Source organism: Dermacentor silvarum, chromosome 1 (assembly GCF_013339745.2).
Source record: "Dermacentor silvarum isolate Dsil-2018 chromosome 1, BIME_Dsil_1.4, whole genome shotgun sequence".
In the NCBI taxonomy this organism is placed as follows: Eukaryota; Metazoa; Arthropoda; class Arachnida; order Ixodida; family Ixodidae; genus Dermacentor; species Dermacentor silvarum.
The window spans coordinates 238,982,910-239,003,361 of record NC_051154.1 but is presented as its reverse complement, the minus strand read 5'-3'; the positions used below and the strand labels follow the sequence as shown (position 1 = coordinate 239,003,361).

The 20,452-nt window shown below is 42.9% G+C and overlaps 2 protein-coding genes across 2 annotated transcripts in view; both read left to right on the top strand.

Moving 5' to 3' along the window:
• LOC119436983 (multiple epidermal growth factor-like domains protein 8) overlaps window positions 1-7,606 on the top strand; it is a 169,403-nt gene extending 161,797 nt beyond the window's left edge. The window contains exon 34 of the mRNA XM_037704034.2: window positions 22-7,606. Within this exon, the coding sequence (XP_037559962.1) occupies window positions 22-1,019 (998 nt within the window). The 3' untranslated portion in view covers window positions 1,020-7,606. The remainder of the gene's footprint in view (window positions 1-21) is intronic.
• A 3,750-nt stretch (window positions 7,607-11,356) lies between these two features.
• On the top strand, window positions 11,357-13,583 carry LOC119436982 (uncharacterized). The gene has a single exon (XM_037704033.2). The coding sequence runs from the start codon at window positions 11,633-11,635 to the stop codon at window positions 12,995-12,997; it is 1,365 nt and encodes a 454-aa protein (XP_037559961.1). The 5' UTR covers window positions 11,357-11,632; the 3' UTR covers window positions 12,998-13,583.
• Window positions 13,584-20,452: the final 6,869 nt, after the last annotated feature.

Here is a 20,452-nt window from a genome sequence, read left to right as displayed (position 1 = left end):
AGGCATCTCTATTTCTTGCAGAGTGCAGTCCAGACCCAAACCTGCTGCCTCAGGGTCGCACCATGTTCTTCGTTGTTCAACCTCGCTACATGAATGTTGACATTCGAGTCATTATGGACATTACCTCAGGTGCAGCTGATTTATATCTATCAGCTAAAGAAGACACCTTTGTCGTCGAAGTCAACCGCACAACTGGCACACATGTAGTATCAGTTGATCGGAAGTATGGCGTCGGCTTAACTGGAGACTTCACAGCAAACGCAGCAGTTCCAGCTGCAGCTTCGCTCCGTAATGGTACCGATGCCCCTTGGCTTTTGCGACCTCGCCATGCCACACCTGCAGGACTAGCCACCTACGTCACAGTGAGGGACCCGCGTGAGTTCCTGTTGGTTCACAATCTTCAGCACCGTCTTGTTGTTACTGTGCCTCAGAATGTGTATGACTTACGAAGCACGCGGCTCTACCTCGTTATCTCAGGGGCTAGTGAAGTACCCACACGTGGAAGCCTTTTCTTCCGTCAGGACCAGACACGCATTGATCTCTTTGTCTTCTTTTCCGTATTCTTTTCTTGCTTCTTCCTGTTCCTGGCAGCCTGTGTTGTGGTGTGGAAGGTGAAGCGTGCTTTTGACATCCGCCGAGCTCGTCGTTTGCATGCAGCGCAAATGGAACACATGGCACGGCGGCCATTTGCAAAGGTGTGCCTGTCTATTTTGGATGAAGAGGAGAGTGGTGACAGCTTTCGGTCACCATTACGTAAAAAACCTCAACGTCGCACCCTCAGGGACTCCCCTAAGGGTGTCCCAGCGCCTTGTGGATCAGTGCGGCCAGTTGCTGTGGAACCCACGGGTGATGGTGCAGCAGCAGTGACTACATTAATGGTGCAACTTCCTGGAGGACTGAGTGCGCCAGTGCGACTTGCGCTTGCTTCTGCATTGGTGGCTGTGCGTTCTGGGGGCGGGGGTGCAGCAGGTGGCATCCGAGCTGCCATGAGACGGAGGACAAGCCACATAAACTTGTGATATTGGACATGCTGTAATGTTCTTTATTGGAATGTTATGCACTGAACTCATTTGGCTGGATAGTAGTGGTGCAGTGAGTTCAGGCCATGTTGCAGCCTGAACTTTGAATCCAGCTCAAGTGTGTGCTGTGGCTGTTGTGACCAGTGCCAGCCCCTTTCTTACACCTGCTTTGTCTTTGAGAGGACTATTAAGACACTTTTTTGTAGAGAGTGGTATTTAAAAAGGTGATCTTGGATTTGGGGCAGCAGCTTTTGGGCATAGACTGCCTGTAGATAATTGCAGTGCTTTCTCTTGGGCTTGTAGTCTAGCACTTGTTTCTTTGTACTATTGGCCCCATCTGCAGGATCGAGTCTTAGAAGGCCACTATCAACTGCACACCTACAACAGCACTGCTGAAGATTTGAAATGTTCCTGTTCACCAGCCACAAAGACAATGTTTTACTCGTAGCGTGCACACCATACGTCCGCCTAACTCAACAAACATGACTAGACATAGTTGCAAATCTAAAATTTTAGTCAGTTCATCAATGACATGAAAAGTCACAATAGCAGTGCCTCAGCTGCAATCTTCTGCTTTGACCTCAAGCATTTGAGAAATCAGGTGCTCATGTTCTTTGCCATATCTTAGTTAAGTTTTATAATTGCTTCCTGCATCTTCAGGCCACAATGCATGTCATGTATTTACACATCTATTCATTTTCTTCTAATTTTTAGTGACAAACGTCGTAAAAGTTTAATTCAATATATATTTTACCTGGCATTGAGTGTTCAGCGACCTCTCACTTTATAATTGCATACTTCACAATAGCTTACCCTAATTAGACTTGTATGTGATCTGCTGTGTAGTACTAGCTTCTGGGGCAGATTCCAAAACCAAGCTTTATTTTATGAAAGGTCCTAAAGGCCTTTCACCAGCCATCATTTTTTTATTACTCAGTTCATGCGCAAGTATTGAACTTTGCTTTTGCATACTTTGTTTGATTACACCGTGTTTCTCTAATGGTTATATAAGTAATCAAGAACTTAATGTCATCTGTGCTGAATGTTTCAGAGGGAGATAAGTACAACTGCATAGTGGTTGCCTCACAACATATTTGGCCATGTTTTGCACGCTATGTTTGGTGCCAAAATTTTCATGTCTTTAACCTGCAGTAGCCTATTTGATGTCCCTGCAACCTTATTCCATTCATTCTTCACGATAATCAGGTATGGACGGATTCTTGACCAGTGCATGGGAAACAAGCTAAGAGCTGTCAGCAAGCGGAATCTTTCACTGCAAATGCGGCAAATTCTTGCGCTTTATTTTTTTATTATTTATTTAATTATTATATATTTTTTTTCACTTACTTTTATTAGCCCTGTAGCTCAATAATTCAATCTCGTGCATGAAAGCTGCTTTAGAATCTATGCGAATTTAACTGGTATTTTCATGATTGAGCCATGAGGAATGGTTTGTAGCACTATTGGCCTATACTGAGTATACCAATCTGATGTTCCCCATTTCAAGAATCTTTTATGCAAGTCCAGTGTGTCTCTATAAACAAAGTAAATTAGCAATGGATGCAAGAAATTTTTTTTAATTTTTTTTTGCTAATACAAGTGTCCTCTGTCCCATGCATGAAAAATACAGCATACATCAAGCTGGTTATCAAGCTCCTGATGAATTGTTTTGAACACTTGTTGTCACTATCTGTGATAACTGCTATGCTAATGTACACCTGCCTTTCATGCTGGGTCATTGCACATGAAGTTGTAGGGGGGGGGGGGGGGGGCATACAATTCTTGTGAATGTGTACCACTGGTTCTGCCTACCTAATTTTTTTTTTTTTTTTTTTTTGGAAATGAACTTACTCTACTGAGATTGTGCTTACTGTTTCTGTATTGGTTTTTCATCACATATACGTACTTAAGCCTTGCTCTAAAGTGTTCTGACATGCTTTCTGCAAACTTGCTTATATGACAATCAAGTACGAAGAATGCTGCCTGCTATTTCCATTCTTCCATATCACGAGCGCAGGCAGCCCAGAGCCAACAGCATTGAATACAGCGATGATGCAATTGTCTTTAACACGTGCTCTTGCAACTACGAGCACTCATTATGATTAGTGTAGCGCACCATTTGAAATCAGGAACATCATTTTGGCTTACCTTACTCTTGCTGGAGTGAGCACCTGGCTGCCATCCTGGTCGTGTTGCATTAGTGAGATAACATTATTTAAGTCTCTGGAGTTTGTTTTACTTGGCTTAAAAAGGGGAAAGGAAAAAGGACTCTTCATTTATATGTGTTGACTGTGCTTTAATGTAAGGTTCACTAATGAACATTCTCTCTGTCTTTTGTTTCCCTGAAAAAAGGAACTTGCCGTTTTTGTCAGTGCATCATGATGAAAACCTTTCTTTCTTTCTATATGTTACTCTCACTGTTCATGCTTTTCAAGTCCATTGCAACCTCAGGCTGTTCAGCAATTGTCTTCAGGTACCATTTAAAAAGTCTTTTTTTACTCATGATTTTCAAGGCCCTAGCTTTTACCTCTAATATTCATGTGGACGAAACAATCTTTACAATCTACACTAATGTGACAAGTATGCAATGCATTATAGCCTAGTGCGCAACACTCAGCTCTGGCTCAGGCTTGTTTATAATCACCTATCTAGAAAGGACTTCAGGATTCATTATGGGACTCTTTCCCAATTTCCTGTTCAGCATGAACACTTAGTGAGACCAGAGTAAAGCCGAGTTGAACTTTTTTTCCAACCTTCTTGTCGTATATTTTACTTCTAATGATCAAAGTTATTTGGCATGATGTACAGCTGGAGCAGAAATTAGAGTAGCATAGTTTTGTTGCCCAACTGCATTTGCCTTCAAGCCAGTGGAAACCAGACCACATATTTGGTGTGCTCATATGTGGCATTAGCACTCATGTGGGCTCATGTGAACATGTCATATCTACGATTTTTACTGAATTACTCATAAGTGCAGTTCCACCAAATCACTGTGCTGTTTACTTTTTGCACTGCTTGTAGATTACATGATGCAGTCCTTTGTTCTGAAATGTACAATGTGTCTTTTGTCCATTTCCATTTTGTGCAATTAACATGGAATACAGTTAAACCTGTATGTTATCTCATTTCAGCTGGGTCAGTGCAAATGCTTTAGCTGCAATGTAGGTATTGTTTTCACTGTTTGCTTGTTATTCCAATCATTTGTTTTTCTTTGCAATATGCTGTGCAAGTGTTATTCCTTTTTTTTAAGCTTCTGTCATGGCTCAAAACAGCTACAGTTCCTAGTGCGATGCTTTTTCCAGCATGTTTACAATGTCAGAATAGTTCTGGCCTTTGTTGTGAGGAGGTCTCATACTATTATCTGTGTGTGTTGCTATTTGCATTGCAGTGCCAAAAAAGTGTGTATTTCATTGTACGGTGTAGTGTTTTAATGTTTCCTTTTTATACTTTTACTTTTTGATTGCTAAAAGCAAACTGGGCAGAATAACACTGATTTCACTAGAAGTCGGAAGACACTGCGGTGGCAGAGCTCGCCTTTACATTCACTTGTGCTACAGCATAAGCAAATAATTATTATAATCTTGCTGCTGATTGCGTGACGTACGGGTGCAGTGGAACGAGCGACAGGCATGTTTTTACAGTTTGCTGTGTTGTGTTAATATGATGGTTGTACTCTTCTGGTCTTGGTCTTGTGAGGAGCACACTGTCTCATAGCACTGTGTAAAGTTCAGGCCATTATACACGGTATAATATTTGCATCAGATTTTACACATTTGTTTATACTTCTTAACCAAATCATCACAAATCTGCAAAAATATTCGTCCGTAGCATAGAAATTATATTCTCATGACCTGGACTTGCTATTGTATGTTAATATGTCTAAAAGGCAACAAAGCACACATAGCGCGCATCAACAGAAGACTTTGAAAAGACATTGCATTCATACATTTCATCTTAGCTGCTCAACAAAAGTGTGTGCGCACGTGCATCAGTGTGCTGTTGAATTTTAAAATTTTGTTAAACAGTGCTGTAAAAAAAGTGAAAGTGAATTTACAGTGCAAATTTTCTGAATCTACTTAAATGATCTCAGAGTATGCAACTTCAGTGTAAAGTGTGCTTTCCTTGTAATACATTGCATCATTAGCACCTTGTTCTAACAAAGTATGGTAAAGTGCAGGTCTCCTTGGGTGTCACAGATGCTGTCATTCTAGCTTTACTAAGGACGTAAAGGTTTTAGCTGATTGCTTGGTGAAATATCTTGTTTAAAATACTTGTTAGCATTACGACTATTGGCTGACGTTATATTGGTCATTCCACACCAACTCTACCAACCTTGGTGCTTGATCATCTGTGATTTCTTTACAAAAATTTTAGGTGCTTCAAGTATAACGCGAAAAGTCATTTCATAAAATATTTTTCTTGAACAACATTTTTCACCAGCTCGAGCACCACTCAAGCTCTCTCGTAAGGCACGAAAGTATGTACCATAAAAGGCATTACCATAAACTCCAAACTAATAATAAACACTTAATTTTCTCAGGAGAATGAAGATAGATCTGACACCTAAAATTATATAAAGCGATTTTCAGCCATTCCTGCATTTTTTTATAAGCCGTTAAATTTGGGGAAATTAGTCCATATTTGGGATTTTTTTTCAATAAAATGGCTAAAAGCAGTGGGAGGCAATTTTTTAAAAAGAGTTCTCGCTTAAACAAACAGCAATTTGATAAAGCTTTCTCAGTTTAAAAAGAGATACATATATCTGCCTAAAAATATCTTTTGCGTAAAGTACAGCTCCTAGACACTTGTATAAAATTTTGGTTTTTATATGAAGCCAGTTCATTGGAAAAAAATCCCAAATATAGACCAAATTTCCCAATTTTAACGGCGTATAAAAATGGAGGATTGGCTAAAAATCACTGAATGCAATTTTAGGTGTAAGACCTATCGGTCTCCTGAGAAAAATAAGTGTTTATATTTATTATTGGAATGTAGTTTTTGGCAGTGCCTTTTATGGCGCGTACTTTCGTGCTTTACGAGAAAGTTCCGGTGGTGCTTGAACTGGTGCAAAAATTTTTTCAGGAAAAATATTTCTAGGAATGACTTTTTGTGTTGTACACAAGTGGCTGAAATTTTTAGAAAGAAATCGCAGATGGTCTAGCGCCAACATTAGCCCAGTTGGTATGGAATGATTCATAAAGGGATTGGAACAAAGCTGAACCTAAGGGGCATAATTGTTATTTCAATTCTGCGAGAGACAAGTGAATCGTCATAGATCACGTATAACCTGTACAAAAATTTACATTGTCACTGAACCTAAGATTCTGAAACATGTGGTGACAAACTATGGAATAACTTGGCACTAGTTTACAGTATCTTGAATGCATAGTTAGGCCATGTCTTTATGTTTAGTGAATTTTGTATAACATTTCATAAGTTAAAGAATTACATTACGAGGTCTGGTGTTATGCAGGCTTCAAAATTGCAGACAGCTATAGGATTAGGTTGCATGTGGCACGGATGATTTCTTTTTCTGCAAGATCATCTTAGTGGTAGAACCTCAGGAAGTTTAGTGCATGAATGGCAATGCAAGTGACAAAAACATTTGATTGCTTTTTTTAACCTTATATTTAGGCTAAACTTTGATCATGCAGCATAGGTAATGACAGTATTTCTTCTTCTAACAGCCAGAAAGCTTGTGCCTGTTGCAAGGGTTGTCATTGTACCTATTAATTACACTGTACATTAATAGCAGAGTACCGAATGTGTTCAGGATTGTTGGCAACACCATTTAAAAACCAGTCTCTATTCTTGAACCTTGGCAAGAAGACAAACAGTGTGGCATTTACTTCCTCGCATGGTGCGCAGAATAATTTTTTTTTAAATGAATTATATCTAAGACACTTTTAAAATCTTGCAGTGAGTTTAATTTCAATGCACCCTTGGGTGTATAACTTTTGTTTTATAAATTTAAAAGTTGCTTAATAACAAAATGTCACAGAGCCAATTGTCATCAGCAAGGTGCAAATCAAACTGGACTAACACTTTGTTGTATTCGAGCAGCTGCTCTGCAGTTTTATGTTCTTTTACATCATTTAATTATTGACTCACTGAGCATTAGAATAGATTTTTCACAGAGTTAAACTGGGCAGTCTGCATTCACTCTGTAGGTGATCGCAGTGGCCCAGCCTTCATGCTAGAATATGTGCCACTTGTACATATTACCTCTACTGTTTGCACATTTTGCTATAGAATACTCTCCGTCCTCGAAATGTCCCATCACGAGGTAATGCTGATAGCAAATTAGAAGACGAAGGAAACTGAAATTTTAGGACTATTTATCACTGAAATGTGCACCTTGTGCTGTGGTAGATTATCAATTATTTTCACAGATATTGTACAAATATTCAAAGGTCACTTCACTTTATGTTAATTGGGGAAAATGTGGGTTAGCTTATGGAAATATATTTTTTCCAGATGTGTGAATGCTGTGAATGTTGCAGCATAGCAAAAGCAGAACGCAATACACAAGAATCTCGCAGTGAACATCGGAAAGTAGAAGCAATAAAGGAAGTTAATGAACCTTATCTACATTTGTTCTGATTACATTGATAAAGTACAACCTCTTTTCAGTGTAAAACTGAAAAAGTTGTATTAAGAATTGCGTGTATGACCAACTTCAATGTGTGTCAGATATGGGAAGATAGATAGTGACGTTGTGCAACCCAACTATCGCTTTAGCACACTTCTGGCATGTACAGCAATCTGGGAGATAATCTGACAAGTTGGTGGCACCCTTATAATAGAAAGTATGCCAAACAAGAGCAGTGAGCAACGCATTGGAAGATTTTTATTTGGTGAAGGCACGATAGAGGTTTTTTTTGTGGTTCCAGATGCATTCACTATGATGGCAGGTAAAGTACACTCCATTATTAAGAGTGAATACACACTCACACAGTATGATCATGGCGCAATTGTTGCAATGCCAAGCACTGAAGTGTGGCAAGAAAAGAAAGAACAAAGGGTTAGCGAAAGAAGGGCAAACGTGAGTGCTGACTACCAACTGGATTTATTGGTCAAGAACACACATATATATACACAAGGTGATGGGGTTATCAAACACTGTATCAGAGACACTAGTTGCATCGGTAGGTCAAAACCAGCAGTAATTAAACATTTGTAAAAATTCATTACATGGCAAGAACTTTCAATAACAAGATTAGAGTTGGCATAGGTTCAAAAGCGCAAACTCCTTATCGTCTAAAGCCACTGATGGTTGGTTGACTCACGCACGTGTCACCATATTTCTTAATATAATAGGCCTCAGAAATTTCCCACGTTCCTGGATTGTACTGGCGATCCAGCAGATTTCCCTCTTCTGAGGCTTACAACCGCAGCCTTTGCTGTACACCACTAGTTAGATGTTCTTTCTTTCACTAAGTCGTTTTTGTGTTCCCCCAGTATTTTGTTTATACAGCGTCCTGTTCGACCTGTATAACTTGTCCTTTTTCTTTTCTTTCTGCACTTCAGTGCTTCGCGCTGCAAAACCCACGCCATGAACTTGACCAACTTGCCCACATTGCTATTCTTAGCCAACACACAGTATGAGCAAATCTTTAGTTCGGGCTAATTGGTAATCCATACTTATTAGTGTTTTATCTCAGAATCTGCAAAAAGGCACACCGAGACACGGAACGGAACAGGTGCTAACTTCCAGATTGGTGTTTGGCTGCTAAGCACGAGGTCGCGGGATCGAATCCCGGCCACAGCGGCCGCATTTCGATGGGGGCGAAACGCGAAAACACCCGTGTACTTAGATTTAGGTGCACGTTAAAGAACCCCAGGTGGTCCAAATTTCCGGAGTCCCCCACTACGGCGTGCCTCATAATCAGATCGTGGTTTTGGCACGATTTTGGCCCATAATTTTTTTTCACTTCCAGATAACATAATGTTCTCAATATATACAGCAAAACTGAGAAAAAGAAAAGTAAGAACATAGCTAATCACTTGATCGTACCAACACTTATGCATTACTAAGCACTTGTTAGTAGCTGCCCTCAAGAAAACTTTTTTTTTTTTTTTTTTTAGCAGATAACAAAAGAGACGGTGAGCGCACGCACTCATAATCATCATCACAAGAAAAAATTAGTTGCATGTGCCGAAGGTGTTGTGTGTCGAATACCGCTATCGTCCGGTATAATGTACGTAGGGCAGACTGAACGATGCCTAAACAAGCACAACAAGAATGTGACAAAGGGAGGACAGGGACACTTGATGTTACACTGCCTTGACTGTGGGTGTACTCCGTATCTTGACAACACTGCAGTCTTGTTCAGAGACAAAGATCATTGCACGTGCGAGATTGTGGAAGCTGCAGTAATGAATAGTGATGATTATGAGTGCGTCAGTTCACCCTCTCTTTTGTTATCTGCCAAAGAAATAAGTTTTCTTGAGGGCAGCTGGTAACAAGTGCTTAGTAATGCACACGTGTTGGTACAATCAAGTGATTAGTTATGTTCTTTCTTTTCTTTGTGTCTGTTTTGCTGTATATATTGAGAACATCTGGCATTAAACGTTAGTTGGAAGTTAACATCTGTTCCAATTCGTGTCTATGTGTGGCTTTTTGTAGATTCTGCACTAAAACACTAATAAACACAGTATTAGTAACTTTCTCTCTATGGATCTGGAAGTGCCTAGCTCCACAAGAGAGGGCGTACCAGAGGCAGTTATGGTTCCCCTCTGCACAATTATGCAGCACTGTTTCTGCCTACAGCCACAGCTGGCACACCTCGCAGAGCAAGCTATAAAGCTTGTGTGTTCACTCTGAATGGACCATGCTATATGTGAGCCACTTACAGGTCTGTAGAGTTTGAGTATACCCACCAAAGTCTGGAATTTATGACAGTCACTTGTAGATATTAGTGGAGATATAGGAAAAACTTGTGGAAAGACAAACACCGTAGTGAGGAATATGGCAATGCTGACATTTGTTATGTATCAGCACACATATATCATCAAGTCGCTAAGTGAAATCTGTGCGATATGGGTACCCAAGTGACTAACACCCAACATATATATAAAATAAGTTAGTCAATATGTCTGCCAAGAGCTTCTGCATCAATACAACACATAGCCAGGTGACAGCACAGGGCGAATGAAGCTCGTCAAATGTCCACATTTTCAGCCACAGAAGGATCTGCAAAGTGGTATGAAGTTTCAGGATGACACTGAGTAACAATTGCATGAGTGACTGTGCAGCTGTGCACAGTAATTTTCTCATTGTGTAAATATAGTTTTATGAATTGATACAAGGTTAGGAAAGTTAGGGTTTAGGTTGCATGTGGTACATCAGCTGGTGCCAGAGAGGGGCAAATGGTGATCTCTGGCAGAGACCTACAGTGGACTTCATTGGACGTAATGATAATGGTGTGCACGTGTCAATGCTGACGTAAAAACTGGAGTGGCTTTGAAAGCTATGAGTGTGTCGGCCAATCGGGAACAAGAATGGCTGCATGGTGCCGATTTAATGGTAAAATCAGTGAAGCATTATTCATAGAGTAACATCCTTGTATGTTACTCTATGCATTAGTGGCAAACAGTGACCGAGCCCTCGTTCATTCCTTGAGGCGTACATCATTATAATTCCTGGTTGCTTGATGCAACCTGCATGTTTAACTGCGTAGCGCAGAGTTGATGAGACACAATACAACTACAATACAACTCGAGTGCACTAGAACATGTCCAATTCTAGGTCACTCACAACCAATACGCCAACTTCACCTTCTGGATGGGCTAAGCTCCATGCGTGACTAGGGTCTAGTGCAGCAGACGACAAACGCGCGAGCAAGCGCAGTGCCACTATTAAAAGCTCTTAATAATATTGACTTTTATTAGCAGAAACATGGTACTCTAGACAGCTCACAAGGCTAAACCGAAAGGCTGAGGCAGGGCTAAGGCCGTACGCTTAGAGCGATAGTTAGCCATCTAAAGCAGGAATTTAGCGCAGAAGACTGACATCGATGAGCTAAGTACACTCTAGCTGAGCGTTCGCAAAACAGATCCAACTATAATGCCAGGAAAATTTGTTTATCGAAGCTAGTGAAAAGAATGAAGTGGGTGGGCGTGACCACCCATGGCAACATGAAGCCCGTGTAAAAAAATTGCCCGGACGTGAATTGAACGCTTGCTTATTACTCTGCTCTTGTGTGTCTGAGCAGGGTTAATAACTTGAATAATATCTTTAAGACGTGCAGTTTTAAGCTTATAAAAACACAGGAGTTAAAATAAGTACACCGCTAAACATGGCATAATATGGCGCGAGTCTTCAGACATTGATATCGAAAGAAGTCCGCGGTCCGCGATCATGGGAGCGCGCCATGAGCGCGCCTTTCTAACGCCAGTGTGACTACGCCTCCGTCATGAATTTTCGAGGCGTTTATTATCTTGAGTTCAGAAACTGTTAAGGCATTGTGCCTAGCGACAGTGCCAACTGTCCAATGCAGTTATATATTGCCATCGACGAGTGTGGCAGCGCTTCCAAGCAGCGGAGAATGAAGCGTCAACGTGAGCATTACTTTTGCAACCGCTGAGTGTTATGGCTGGGACGTATTACCATGTCTACGCTGGAATACCGAGACTCGCCGCACCGAGCACCGCAGGAAACACTTTACGGATACTGCTGGTGCCGCAGTGTCGCCGACAAAGTACACAGCTTGAAAACAGCATGCTGCGACGCGCTTGTTCGAGACGCCTGTGTCCTACTTCGCGTCCTGCCCTCCCTGCCAGTCACTTTCATTCCCGATCTTCTTGCGAGAGCCGTCGAAGATGGACGGGACAGAGCTGCGCAACTTCTGGTCTCTTTTTGGCCTGATAGTTCGCTCGATCTGCCTGCCGTTCTCGGTGGAACGTGCCCTATCATTCACCACCCAAAACGCGTTGTGGCGACGACAGCTATTGTGCGGGCGTTTGTAGAGCTCTCACTGAAAGGAGACAAAGATGACCTGTGCTCTCTAAACGTCACAGGCTTCCAGGTGGGTCCCGAACTGTTGGAGTTTGTCGAACGCAAGATGGCTGTGTTCTCGAGGAAGGAGTCGTGGAGCAGTCCGCGCTACCTACAGTGCGACTTCTTCATTGGTGAGCCACACTCGTTCGACGTCTTCACTTCCCTTTTGCAACACCGGCTGAGCAAGAAAGTTCTACTGTTTGAAATTCGCAACCTGGAAGTCGAGGGCGTCGGTGAAGCGAGGCTGCTGCAGCTCCTCGATATGCTCGACTCGGACGCGCTCACGGGCCTCAGTGTGGCGTACAACTCTCTTCAGAACCAAGGGTTGTTGCGGATTTCAGAGCAGCTGCGGCGCTTCCGTGGACTCGTCGCACTCGATTTGTCGTCCAACGGCGTCCGCCGCGGAGACGTACGGCACTACGACTACCTTTCGGACACCATTCGAGTCATGCCACGCCTACGGCGACTCAACATCAAAAGCTGCCGCATCGGCGGCTACCTGAACACGCTCGTAGCGCGCTGTTCTCGTGAGATCACTCACTTGGACTTGAGTGCTTGCGGCCTGCGACAACAGGACCTCAGGGTCATTGGCCGCTTTCACAACCTGACCAGCCTGTTGCTGTCGGACAACAACTTCTTCAACATGGTTGCGGAACTGATCAACGTACTGTTTGTGTTAGAACGCCTGCAAGTAATGCACCTGTCCAACTGCGAACTGCGAGCCGACAGCTTTAGTGTTCTTTGGGAATCGCTGAGGGTTTCAGGCAGCAATTTGCGCTCGCTCGACCTCACGTGGAACAAACTCTCGGAGGACAACCTTGCAGTGATTGTAGGCGACCTCGAAGCCGGTTGGCTGCCTGCTTTAGTTCACCTTTTGCTTCCTGTCCCAAGCAATCCTAGCCCCGCCTACTTTGAACTTATAAAGCGCTTGGAAGCAGTAAGCCCGCATCTTAAGGTGCAGCCTGACCTAGTCTAAAGTAGGTTGCTCCTGTACGTAGTATCCTGTACTATCTTGCAAGAGCAAATAGCTGACATTTTCTATTCTCTAAGCGCTAGTACACTGATATGATAGCAGCAATATGTCGTTGAAACCTGAGGCTTCTAGTTATATTTGGAATCCAATGTGCGTGGAATGCTTGAAGCGAGAGGTGTTGGATCTGGCCAGTAAACAACAGTCCGCCTCTGAGAGCTCAGTGCAGTCTGATGACTTGTTTATCTGTTCTTATCTATAGCACCGATGCTTCTGTTTTTGCATTTATTAAAAAAAAAAAGTTACTCATGTAACTTGGTTGCAGGATAATTCTGAAAACTGATACCATATTGTTCATAGTACATTGTTTAGCAACCTTTCCACGTTGATGTTTACCAAAAAAAGCTCAGTTATTTGTCCTACTTTCAGATGCTGTTGAAAATCAATCTTACCTGCTACCAACGCTCCTGTGTAAAAAAATCAAATAAATGGTAGTTGAAACTATATCAAATTAGAAGTAAAATTTTTTCTTTAATATTTTGTGCAAGTTAAACTTTTCTTAGCTGTATATAAAATGCTATGCAAATTGGAATTGTACAGATGCTTTATGTTCCTTGGTGGGCACAGTGGGTGAAGTATCGTCAGAAAGTGTGTAACTGACTAAAAGTTGTTAGCGTTATCATTTATCATTCACAGTGTTCATTTATATTATAAACTTGAAAACAGTTGTATCCTAAGGAAAGTACATTTTGTTGAATTTTTCTACAAAGCTCACCTTACAAGATATCTTGTTCAACCCCAAATTTGTCGGTGATCTCTCCGTTATACGGCAACAATATCAGTGCAAAGGCATGCATGCCCCAGATTCTTTGTGTATTGCATGCCACTTTATGGTGGAGCTGATTACAGTTTGTGTGCGTTGAGCAAAGAGAATATGGAAGCAAGGAGCTTGATTCTTTAGTAGCAACCACACAAAGACACGAAGTCAACAGATATTGATTCAAAGGAAAGCTAAGGCTTCATGCAGACTCATTGTCCCATGTAGGAGGAGGCAGCAGGAAGTTTTTGTTTTGTATGTTTGCACTCGGTGAACCAATTGATTCTTCAGTTCAGTGTGTGCGTCATAGGTGGAGTTGCTAATAGCACGCACATCCTTTTTCTGTAGTAGAGAAAGTTTGGTAATGTTTGAGCCTGTAGTGTTTCCCCAGACAAGGTGAAGTATTTCAGGTGTGAAAGGAAGAGGGAGTTATAGACAAATAATTTGACGGGGAAGTAGGCAGAGAAGAGCGTACCTTTGCAAGGGCACCCACGACGCCTGCAAGTTTACCGCTGAGCATGTCGAAATGTTTATTACAAGATAAATGATCAAAAATGACGCCGAGGCATTTAACTGAGGAGGCTATAGTCACAGGCGAGTTTACAGTAATTATACAGTCAGTAATATTAGCCCTGGAATTTTTAGGTTTAAATAGAATGGCTTTCGTTTTGTTGGTGTTAATGAGGTGACTCGACACCATGTATTAAGCTTATTTAATGTTGAATTTGCAAGTCACAAGTTCACTGCAGCTAGCTTGTGGAAATGTTTATTAGTTCAACGATTTTTCGCACTGTCACACTGTCAACCCTCGCACTAACAAATTGTAAACCTTAATGTGCATGCACTGCTTCCCTAAATTTTAGTTCGTGAATCCAAAACTAAAAAAAAAAAAAAAAAAAAAGCAGAACATGCTGTGCTCTCACTGCACACACACGAGGCGTATGTACGAGGCTGCCATTTGTCCGGATTAATCTTCACCGTCCATAAAAGCCTTCTTTTTCGATCTCTTGGAAATGAAAACAATCGCCAGCCATTTCTCGAATTATTAAAGCACTGCTAGACGCAGCACCCAGTCATTGCGTTGCGCGCGAGTGGAAGACGGCGTGCTTCCCGCCCTTGCGTGCGCGAGATTGAGCCGCGATCGCCGGCTCACCCTTGCACGCATTCGCTCGCACATAGGGCATACGGCGCGCGGCGGCGATTTTATCGCCCGTGGACTTTATGCGGAACCTCACGGCGACGGCAGAAATGCGCCTGGAGTGTCCATATAATTGCTATCGCAATAAAGTGTAGCCACTCTGGACAAAGCGGGGGAGGAGGTGCGCATTGAGGCACCCTGGCCTGCACGGTACAGGCGCAGAGCTCAACCAGACAAACACGGAGCTAATATTGCAGTAAACAAGTGCGTTCTACTTCGCTGCTGATGTAAATGACGCGTTTCAGGGCAGTCTATTTAAGCAAGAGACGTTTAGAGTTTAGTGGTGAAAAAAACACGGAAGGGATCGATAGGATCGGATTCGTTACAGGCATAGGTAACCATACAACGTATAGATATATAGGTTTTAAGGAAGGGAGAAAAGATTAAGGGGATGTAGGCAAGCATGTAGTCTACTACTGATAATCATGATAAGCACTCTACCGATAAGCATGTAGAGCTTACTTGATTAGCTCAAGCAGGCTGGGTGACTACTTGTCACGGCCCCGTTTTAAAGATGATGCCGATAAATCATCACCGAAGCGCGAAAGAGGAGCCCGCCTGCAGCCTTCGCCTCATATATGACGTGTTTCGGCGGTGGCAGTACGGTACGTCACTACATTGCTTCAATGCTAATCGCAATAACGTGAACAGTCATCCTGAAATGACTTCGGCCGGCTTTTTTTTTTTTTTTTTTCTGACTGGCGATCTCGCCAGTCAGACAAAGTCTGACTGGCGAGATCGTCATGTGCTGTGAGAGCAAACTACTTTTTGGTTCGCTTACCACAAAGTGAAGAATATTTCCCCCAGGTCAACTTGAAGCGGCGTGGCTATAGTATTAGCTCGGGAGCCTCCGATCTAGATGCATGTGAAATGAGAAATCATCTTTGTCGGCCACCACTGCACTGATTTTAATAAGATTCGTTGCACTTAAAAGGAAAAGTTGAAATCTATAGTAACTACAGGAAGTAAATATTTAACTTATGCCGTGTACATTTTAGACAAATTATTGAAAATTGCAAAATTTTAACAAACCTGAGCACCAAGCTTTCAACTCTAACTCGGCAATCAAAATAAAATCATCTTTCTGTAAACTGTAACTAACAATACATCTAAAGCGGATACGATAAATGTAATACACACCGCTCTGAAATATATACCAATTACCCGCCGTGGTTGCTCAGTGGCTATGGTGTTGGGCTGCTGAGCACGAGGTCGCGGGATCGAATCCCGGCCACGGCGGTCGCATTTCGATGGGGGCGATATGCGAGAACACCCGTGTACTTAGATTTAGGTGCACGTTAAAGAACCCCAGGTGGTCCAAATTTCCGTAGTCCCCCACTACGGCGTACCTCATAATCAGAACTGGTTTTGGCACGTAACACCCCATAATTTAATTTTAAATATATACCAATAATTTGTGGGTGGGACTTTTGCGAAACCCTCGTAAACATTGTAACAATTTTACGTGAGCTGTAAGTTCATATTGCACTTGATTGCCAACATGGGGCGAAATATTTTTCATCGACTGACCTCCGCTCGGGCTACTGGCAGATCGCCGTTGATGAGAAGGATCGCGAGAAGACAGCCTTTATTACGCCTGATGGACTTTATTACACCTGATGGACTGATAGACTGAAGGCGGAGAAATGCATTGGCTTTCCAGTTACTTTTGTGCTTGAATGCATAAAACGACGTTTTGTTAGGAAAGTAACTGGAACGCCAATACATTTCTCCGCAAATTTCGGGAATTAATATCTTGAAACTGGTGTCATCCAGAGAATTCGTTCCGAGTGGATCCGCCTTGCGAACTCCACGGCTGGAATTTGTAAATTGCAATTTGTGCCATAAGGTAAATTAGTTAAAAACTTAATTAGTGATTTTTTGTTAATTAGTCGATTATGCATTTCAATTCGGTGCAAGTAATGTCCGCCTCTTCGAGTAGACCGAGTCGTGAACTAGAATTGTGCTATCTGCCACAGGCAACCTTTAAAATAATTTGAAAGTGTTCGCAGAAACACCAGGTAGAAACACCCTTAATATTAATCAACTCTGCGCCTACATGTAACCGCAATATGTTATCGTACGCGACAGCCACATACAGGGGCGCATTGGCGATTGATCAGTTTCTCTGTTTGTTTCATTATTTCATGGCGCGACGATGCCTTCTGGGGCGACGGGCCATGGCAGGGCTGTAACCAGGGGGGGGGGGGGGGGGGGGGTATAGGGGCGCTGTGACTCGCCCCGCATTTATCACTGCGGCAAAATACTGCTCAGCGCAACTTGGATATATCTCATCATATTATACCGAGGCCGCGATTTTAGCGATGCCTTCCGCTCGATCGATTCTATGCCACTGTTATCCACCGTGCACGGCCGGCTAATCCGCTTGATAATGCGCGGGCGGAGCGCCGCTCTGACCGCTGACGAAGCGCGAACAAGAATTTAATCGGAAAAGGCATCGCTATAAAATCGCTGCCCAGGTTTCTTTTTATGCGGAACCCTTTACTTTAAAAGCAGCCTTCATGTCTAGGCCCCTGCCGTTTTTGCAAATTCGCTACGTGACTAAGCGGATATCATAGCAGCAAGAAAAGAATTCGACGATATATATTTTTCTAATTGCCTAAAATATGCTAATTAACTAGTAAATTATTCACTTAAGGGCTCATGAAATTGCTAAATTGAAGCTGTGCCTGCCTAGCAGTAATAACACTAAATCCACTTTCGAGATATCCGTCCCCAAAAATGCCTTGGTGTTCCAGTTAAGGCTTTTTCGAACTGTTAGACACGTGCTTCTGGGAAACTGTTGAATGGTACGCCAATGTATTTCATAGCGCATATGTTTACGCTAACATATGTCAGGGATAGGATATTATGTCAGGAAGGGATATTCTACGATGGATCATATCCACGTCATCAATCAGGTAATCGAGAAACCTGCGAAGTACAATCAACCTCTGTATATGGTTTTCATAGATTATGAAAACCATACTGCTCCCGTTTGCGCCCCGGTGCCGCGGTGCTGGGCGCCGACGCGAAGCGGCGGGCGTTGGAGTGTTGTGGAGCGCAGCGTAGGAACACCCCAAATAAAAAAAAAAAATACTGCTCCAGTCAGGTAGACTGCTCCTTCCCTGAGAGTGAAATTATATTTGGATCATCAAAACAGCGATGAGTTTATTTAGGAATAGCATCGATCCCTTAACAGCAGCCACAGTTGTGCCTAGAAGTCTGGCAGGTGACAGTGGTCTGCCTTTTCCCGTCCTTCGGCTATTCCTAAATAAACGCATCACTGTTTTGATGATCCATATATAATCTCACTATCAGGGAGGGAGCAGTCTACCTGACTGGAGCAGTATTTTTTTTATTTGGGGTGTTCCTACGCTGCGCTCCACAACACTCCAACGACCGCCGCTTCGCGTCGGCGCTCAGCACCGCGGCTTCCGCCGCGGCACCGGGGCGCAAACGAGAGCAGTATCCGCTTGCGCAAGAGCGGACGCTCGCGTCGCGTAAACCAAACCTCAAGTCTCGGAAGCCAACGTTGCGCTGGGCGCCGCCATGCTGGCGGAAGTGGCCTGCGGCGAGAGCCAATAGGCTTGCAGCTCTGCGCCCCCCTTCTGCGTGGGATATGTTTTCTGTACAGGCATCCCGGCTGCGGCGGCCGCATTTCGATGAAGGCGAAATGCAAAAACGCCCGTGTACTTGCGCTGTAATTCACGTTAAAGAACCCCAGGTGGTCAAAATTAATCCGGAGCCCTCCACTACGGCGTGCCTCATAATCAGAACTGGTTTTGGCGCGTAAAACTCCAGAAAGAAGTGCTACGAATCGGATGAAAAACAGCTTTAATGCTATATTAGAATAACCGGGTAGGGAAGTGATGATGCACGTTACTTGTGCACGGAAGCGATTTGTACACGGTACAAAAAAAATTACCGATTACAATTACTTCTTTAAAAACTGTAATTATATTTGCCAATTACTACCCCACGAAAGTATTTGAATGATTAGTAAAATGTAATTGATTACTTAAACTTTACTTTCCTCCATACTTTTATTAACATTGCACAAATCAGGGTGTCGACCCTGAACGGAAAACGGAAAAAAAAAGTTATTTTCGCTCGAACCGGAAATGAACCGGAATGTTACGATTTTTGTCGCTGTGGATTGAAACCGAAAATAAAAAATAATGGTTTACGGTTCAGGCTGGCCACCTTTTCTGGAGCTTTTCATTCATGCATTGCCTGCACATGTGGCTCAACTATATGCTGCCTCATTTGTAAATACACACCACCTTCTTCTGATTTTATAAATAGCAGCACCATTAGTACGATTTTCGACGTATCGCGTCGGGGGGTAGACATGTTAGTAATACGCTCGTAAGCGTTTAAAATTGGTGACAGTCAAATAGTTTTGCGTTAGTCGGAGATCAGCCCTCACCACTCTCACGCAACATACCCGGCTCCCATTCAGAAAACTGCCCGGATTTAAAATAAATTATGGACCGCAATTTTGTTGCGATGCTTTTCGATCGATTCTATGCCACTCGATCTCATCCATCGCTCACGGCCAGCTGATCCCATTGATAACGTACGTGGGCGGTAGCTCTGACCACTGACGAAGCGTGAAAAAAAAAAAAAAAAAAAAAAAAAATAGCAACGAAAAAGGCATCCCTACAAAATCGCGGCCACGGTGTTTAACGTCTGGAAGCTGCAATAGGGCTATGATGGACGCACTAAGGTCTGAATGCGAGCTAATTGGTAAGGCAACATCTCTTAACGGAGTAGCACAAAAGACAGATCAAGGTGCCTTGTCCCGTTGATGGAGTCACTCCATGTGTCTTTGCCACTCGCCTTGTCCCATTTTTTTGCGCTGCCCCGTTCAAAGATATGAGGGGCGCTATAGCGGATGGCTCTGGATTAAATTCGACCATATAGGGTTCTTTAATGCGCACCGAAAGCACAATACACCAGAATTTTACAGCAAAGCTGTTAGCCTCTATAGTTGATCGGGATTTCTCGCGGTGCGTCCTCACGGTAAAAAGAGAGAGAGGGGAAAACACCCCTTCAGAGATTAAAAATAAATCTTCAGCGATTGAAGCGAGAAGTGCATACGTTCTACGGTATCACGCATACAACATACAGCACAGTATTCGTTTCAACAAAGAACAATAACGAAACAAGCATCGAAACCACACCATTGATGATAAGGCGCTCTTGATAACAATGAGAAGCACGTATAGCGATCCCCGCATAGGTTTCCCGGTAAAGATTACTGTTGTGCGAGCTTCCGCGGCGACCGCAGCTTGCGACTCGAGGAGTGACGTCACTAGCCTTTCATATATATAAAAAGAACCAGCCTAGCAAATGATTTCGTTGTTGTTGCAGCACCGCTATGGGTAGGCAACGCATAGTTAGAACTTGCGAGGAACAGTGTGAATACGAGGAGCGGCAA

Excerpts from the sequence above, each read along its gene's own strand:
- LOC119436982 (XM_037704033.2), top strand. The coding sequence starts at position 11,633 with ATGTCTACGCTGGAATACCGAGACTCGCCGCACCGAGCACCGCAGGAA.